The sequence below is a fragment of the Galendromus occidentalis genome, unplaced genomic scaffold, assembly GCF_000255335.2.
Source record: "Galendromus occidentalis unplaced genomic scaffold, Mocc_1.1 scf7180000076525, whole genome shotgun sequence".
NCBI classification, from domain to species: Eukaryota; Metazoa; Arthropoda; class Arachnida; order Mesostigmata; family Phytoseiidae; genus Galendromus; species Galendromus occidentalis.
The window spans coordinates 43,764-50,048 of NW_003804514.1; the positions used below are offsets into that span (position 1 = coordinate 43,764).

At 50.7% G+C, this 6,285-nt stretch overlaps 1 protein-coding gene across 1 annotated transcript; it reads right to left on the minus strand.

Moving 5' to 3' along the window:
• Positions 1-2,934: 2,934 nt before the first annotated feature.
• Positions 2,935-5,317, minus strand: Ost48 (dolichyl-diphosphooligosaccharide--protein glycosyltransferase non-catalytic subunit Ost48). Its single transcript, XM_003739436.2, has 3 exons — positions 4,895-5,317; positions 4,465-4,575; positions 2,935-4,331 (listed from the first exon to the last, which is right to left on the minus strand). Exons 1-3 carry the CDS (start codon positions 5,022-5,024, stop codon positions 3,286-3,288), a joined length of 1,287 nt encoding a protein of 428 aa, XP_003739484.1. The 5' UTR covers positions 5,025-5,317; the 3' UTR covers positions 2,935-3,285.
• Positions 5,318-6,285: the final 968 nt, after the last annotated feature.

Genomic DNA, 6,285 nt, shown 5'->3' on the forward strand with positions numbered 1-6,285 from the left:
AGGAATCGAGTAAGAGAACAGAGGAGGCCTCTTGTGAGATTCCGTCCCGTATCTGCGACACGGATTCTATGAGCTACTCACTACGAGCTGAAATGTCCGGGCCAACAACCATAGGAGCAGTGTTTTCAATCCCATACAACTTTACGAGATGATAGCGACGCCCATATCATGTGAAATGCTGGAACCACATTACATTCTGTATCGGACACTTGTGTGTCGACGATGTGACATGTGCCAATATTCAGCGAAAAAGCCTACATATTTATAGGGAGGAGAGCATTCGGGGGTAGGGCTTCGGAGTGATTCGGTGAAAGTCAGTTGTGTCCTAGCATGAAGCGAGCCGTCGAAATTCAAAGTTCTGAAATAATTACCCCCTTCCGGCTGCCAATTAGTTTTGAATCCGCTCTGAATGGTGGAAGTGCAAATAACGACGAGGATCTGAGCCCTGGCTCTGGTCGATCAGATCATTCAAAGACTTTAGGTACATTCTAGCCATGTGGAGGTCGGAGATGGATGTTGTGGAACCTATGTGAAAGAGAATCAGCTTCAATGCAGTCTGTGCGGCTCGAGATCCTCCCTTCACCTGATATTGTTCCTGATACTTTTATCTGTGACGTACTTTTTATTTTCGTATTTTATCCATGAATAATTCCGAGTATGGCGACTCACTCCTGCCGCTGCCGCTCATCGCAGGAGTCGCGGTCGTCAGCTTTCTCAGGTATGGCCTAGTTCGGAAACACGAGCTACCGCCTTTTTAGAAATCAAAAGTATTCTTTCTATTTATTGTAAAGAATGTGAACTCTATAATAGAAGAAAGTAAAAAAGTACGGCATAATGACGCCAAAGAGATCATGCGTCTTCTGCAGGCTAGATTTCCAGGTTCCAAGACCCCGTCAGTGAGCCTTAGCGTTTCGCATCCGACGCTTCAGCCATCAGCTCGAACACACAGTCCACCCTTGAGAGCTCGGACGAGGCGTTTCAACCCTACAGGAGGGAGTCGACGGCCCCTTGAATCGAGATTGCTCATTAGGACTCAGGAGAGTACCGGCATCCAGATCGGACGGCAGTACAGAAGCAAGCCGGTCCGCACGCATTTACCGGGTCCAAAAAGAATTCCCTGGAGAGAACATCAAGGGTTCGGTGATCCTTCAGATCGTATCGAGGCCCTAGTCAATCTTGTGAGGACATATCTCCGAATCTCTCGAGAAATCGTATTCACCCAACAGCTGTAGCCCGGTGGTAGCGAGACGGCTCTACGTTTGATCGGTGGGCCGTTGCAAACGGCAACGCAGGCGACTTTGTAAGCGATTCCGGCGCTCCCGCAAGGCTCTGAGAGAGGATCAGTGGTCAAAAGATTCGGCCTGGGGCTACCTGTTTTAGTCCGATCCGGGACGCGTAAGACTCACCAGGAGGAGGCGCTTCGGTGCTTTGCTCTGTTGAGCTCGTCGAGGCGTACGTGGACGCACTGGGTGCTCTCTCCTCAGGAGCTGCAAGCGTCAATCATATCTCAAAGTCGGCACTCCGATCCAAGGGAGAATCAGGACTGCGCAGAATTTTGACGAGCTCCGAAGATTGCCGCCAATGAGTTAGAGAAGCTGTAGGACTCACACCCGTCATCCTGAGCGACGGAGATGCTGGACAGCAGCAGTACAGCGAAGATCGAGATGAGTGACATCGTCCTCATGCTGATCGAACAGGCAATGATTGAAATATTGTCACTCCCTTCCTGACTCCTTCCTTACTTTTATAGATGGCAAGGGAGACTTGTGCTCATCTCGCTAGTGCCAATCAAAAATCAGGTGATCGAGGTCGCCAAACAGACGGCAGTCACATTGGGGACCCGCTGTAAAGTTCACGACATCTGAAGGTCGCTCCTATGGGTTTCCGACTCCGGCTCAGGAGCCTCACGGCATTGCGCTAGCGTGAAGTACAAGTGCTTATTGTTCTCCGGTGGAATCCGTCATTCATCGGATCCTGTGGTCGTTTCTATTGGGTAGAAGGCTTGAAGTGAGCTTTTCGAATGACAGCTCGTTGAAATTAAGTTCGGCATCGCATCGTTCAAGCGATACGGATGTGATTCGTTCGCACAAGTGAAAGCGCTATAATCAGAAAGTGTTTGACGCGGAGAACATTCTAATCCTTGCTAGATCCCATCTACGAACGGGGTCTCCGACGAGTCCTCTCACTCGGCGCGTGAGAAGCGGCGGGCAGCCGGCCGGCGGATTCGAGTGCCGCTCGGGGCGGTGTTCGATAGTTCTCGTACTTCCAAATGCAATTCATCGAAACGCTGTCCGCTGACGGGGATTTCACCGGATAATGTTCGAATAGCGTTTTTTCGACTATCAAGGTTGAAATCGCCGCCTCGTAAGGGTGGGGCTCGTCCTCATAGACCCTACCCACTGAAAAAGCCTCTCATGTAAGCGTATCCGCTCGCCACATGTCTTTACGGGTTTCCATCTGTGCGGCAGTTCCGTGTGCTGGGAGATTTTCCCCGCTGAGATTCCGTGGGAGCGAGAACGTGAATCGTCGGAGGGGTTCTCTCCCCGGTGGAGGCTCTGGAGTTTTACCGGAGGAGCCTAGAATCGAAGTTTCTTCAGGCGAGCTTCTCCGCTTGAAGGAATTCGCGCTCTCGAGGAAGGTTGAAGCGAGAATCTATCTATCATACGGTAAGGCGTTCTTTCCTCGGCTGTCTGAGCTTTTTCCACGAATCGCTCCTCCGAGTGAAGGATTCAGCTGTTCCGAGAGGATTCTTGCTATCCGCCGGTCCCTCGGTTTAGGAGTCCACATGAATCCCGGAGCTCGAAAATAAGTTCCCGAAAAAAAAATCCCCGGAGCAAATGCGGAGCGTGTCCGTCTGGACTGACGAGTCTATCACAGAGATTGATGTCATATCGCTATCGCGATTCTTCCGAACACCAATAAGATGGCCGCCGGTGTACATATTAAATAGATTTATTTCATCGTCCCACGTCTTACAGGTCGGCGAGCTCTCAGCGCAATGCCACGATTCGGAACAATTGAGAAAACCATTGGAATGAAGAGGAAACGACTCGGATGTCGGGGAGTCAGGGGAGAAATATATGTTCCTTGACTGCATCGACCAACATGGAGACTTGCTTTCGTACGGTAGATCCCATTATTACCCATCTGACTCTCCTCTGTGCGCACAGACTCTTCTGCACCGATACTTATTTATGCAACAAATTTCCATTCGCTCTCCCTTTCTCTCGAACTTTGGGTCGCTTGCTTGGTCTCGGTGTTGACTCGTATGAATTGTGAAGCTAATCACTCTTTCTTATGTTTCGAAGCCGGCTCTTTATGGTGGATGAAAACAAAGCTAAAAACAAATAATCCGAGCATCATCGAAAACGCCGACCAGTAGTAGGGCTTGGCCGCAGGGATGAAACGTTCGTACATCGTGTGTTGGAGCGGATGCACGGAGACCTGACTAGCGACGACCAAGTTGTCGTATCCGCGACGTCGATGGTCGACCTTGAAGCGGTAAACTCCGTACACGTCGGGAACCTTGAAGGTCACTCCGTATGTCCCATCGTTGGCCTCGCGCTTCATCTCGGTGCGGACGAAAGGATCGATCCGAACGAATTCGAGCTGGATCGACGGGGCGTCGTACGGGATCCACTTCCCGGCGTTATCCAACATCTCGACCTTCATCGAGAAGCTCGCATTGTCCATGACGGTGTAAGGACCGCCGTGTTTCACGTCCGAGTATCTCAGAACGCCGGTCTCCTTGAAAACCCAACGCGCCAGAGACTCGACGAGATCCTTATTCCCGCTCTTGACAGCCATCAGGTCACCGTTGGTTTTAACGACGGCATCGAGATATTCATTGCTGAACATGGACAATGAACCGGAAAAGAGAACCCTGGCGTTGTTGCGAGCCTGTAGGGATGCGACGAGAGCACCTTTCTCCCCAGCAACCAAGGGTGTCGATGTGACCGCCTTCGATGCGGGTGCACTGTAAGCAGTGGCAGAGCTCCGGATCACGGTGGTCACAAGCGGATTCTTCCGGTCGGTTATCAAACCGATGCCGCTGAAGAGCATGGGTTCGAGTTTCTTGGTGCCGATCATCGCAGGAACATCGATGACTTGAGAACTGTCGAAAGCAATTACGGTGTGATCTCCCTTGTCAAGGTAGACATCGTAGTTGTGATGGTCAAACATTTGGTTCCCCTCGGAGTCGACTTCGAATCCGCATTCCGCGGCCAGTTCCTTCATGACATTTCCTACGCGCGAATTCACGGCTGCCAACACGTTCCCGCCGTTGTCGATGAACTCCGTGAGCGCCTGGACATTGATGGTCCCACCGAATTCTGGAATCAGGAACGCAATTCTGTGTTTATAGAAATGCCCAATGGCGGGTTAGATTACTTCTCGAACAAAACTCGACGGAGACTCGACCAGGTGCCTGAGCTTCCCCGGATAAATTGCTCGCTCCGAACATACCTTCTGTTGTTGGTGTGAAGAGTATCAAATGTTTGTAGAGGAACTCGCCGTATTTCTTCAGCGTGAGAGTCGAGTCATCTGCCTGTTTGAATGTCAACTTGTAGCCTCGCTCTGGAAGGAACAGTGCCGGTGAAACCCCTTCGGATGTCGAATAATCGATAACCAGATCGATCGACGCGAAACTATTCCCAGGAGCCGTCAGGAGAGAACTTAGCGACTCCGACTCCAGCGGGTCAGCTCGAAAAAATCTCTCCTCCTACATACTGGACAGCTCTCGAATCTGATGACGTGCGCTTGCGGCGCGTCTTCTCCACGCCGGAGTCAGCCATCTCAAGCTCAATGATCGACTGGACCAGCGAAAATGGACCCGAGCTGATACCAGGCGAGGCCCACATATATCGATGCCTGACGGTTCAGTACTTTCACTCACCTTCCAGAAAGTTGAAGAACTGCGAGTGCGTGTCTCTGAACGACAGGCTATCCACCAGAACCAGAGTCTCGCCCGGCACAGCAGACGCAAGAGCGAATAAGCTCAATGAGATCGCGAGTAGCAACTTCATAACGCTCTCTAGAATCGTCTCTCAGATTTAAACACCCAGCCGATGGCGACGATTTCTTCTAAAAACTTCCGTCGCCAACAACAAAGGAACGCCGGCTGTGGCAAAAGTCTGTGTCGTGTTGGCCGCGGAGCAAGATGGCGGATGGTACGATTCCGAGGCCGAGTCGGCATGCAATTCGGCCCGTACGCTTGAATGCAGTGTATGGTGTACTTCTGTACGCTTGTACGTATCTTAAGTCTATGGCGAAAGCGTACAAGATGAACGGGGGGTAAAACTGCACAGAAATGGAATCTGTCTATGGGAGAGGGTAGACAATGATGCCGATGATCTTCGTAGGAATTCCGAGCGGAATCGGGCGGAACCACAGAGCACCGTATCGGGGGACTCGGGACCACGGAAGATTACACTGGAGTTACAGAGCATCACACCTGGATCATCGAGGACCACATCAGGTCACGGAGGACGGAACCGGGTTCACGGAGGACCACACCGGTACCATGGAGGACAACACCAGGACCTTGATGGACAACCCCGGGACCGCAGAGGACAACACTCTCTGAAGCTCGGGCGGCGGGGGAGGGGGGGTGCTAAATTTTACAGCTCGTCGATTTCCGCTTTTTGACTATTCAGCCAGTACACATAGGGAGATAACGAAGTTCACTCGACCTTAAGATTTTGGATCGAGGAATTATACCAAATATCTCTCCAGATTTCTTGAAGCGTCTCCTTTATCCGGGTGGGCATCGAGTCTGGATAGGACTAAATGCGTAACAAATGCTCAATGGCTTGATTTCATCGACATAAAACAAACGGTTCTCGAAACAGGGTGGGTCGCCGGTCGCCGTCTACGGCGAATATAGTACAAAATCCTTTCTCGAGCCAGTTCTCATCGGAAGTCAATGCGGAGACATATGTTTCAGGGAAATACTCATCGATGACGAATGGGTCAATCTCGTAAAAAGCCTATATTTCCTGTGAGACTTCGTTAAAGGATATTACGGCATTTTCCATTCATCATCGGAATATTTTGTCAAGCGAGTATAATATCCGGGATCGGGTCGGGAACCCATGATACTATGCGGAGATTTCAATGTTTACATGAGATGAGAGAAGGCAAAGGTATCTCCATTATTTCTAGAATCTGGATAAGGATTCGAACTCGAAACAGTTCAAACGATCTTCACAACAAGAAATTAAACATGCTCGAATTTGATCCCCACCCGCCCAAGTTTGGAAACCGTCGCCAACATCACCTACTCCG

Excerpts from the sequence above, each read along its gene's own strand:
- Ost48 (XM_003739436.2), bottom strand. The coding sequence starts at position 5,024 with ATGAAGTTGCTACTCGCGATCTCATTGAGCTTATTCGCTCTTGCGTCT. Across the intron at positions 4,576-4,894 it reads GTTCTTCAACTTTCTGGAAG|AGCGAGGCTACAAGTTGACA; the intron begins GTGAGTGAAAGT and ends TGTTCCTTCCAG. Across the intron at positions 4,332-4,464 it reads CTTCACACCAACAACAGAAG|AATTCGGTGGGACCATCAAT; the intron begins GTATGTTCGGAG and ends TCCTGATTCCAG.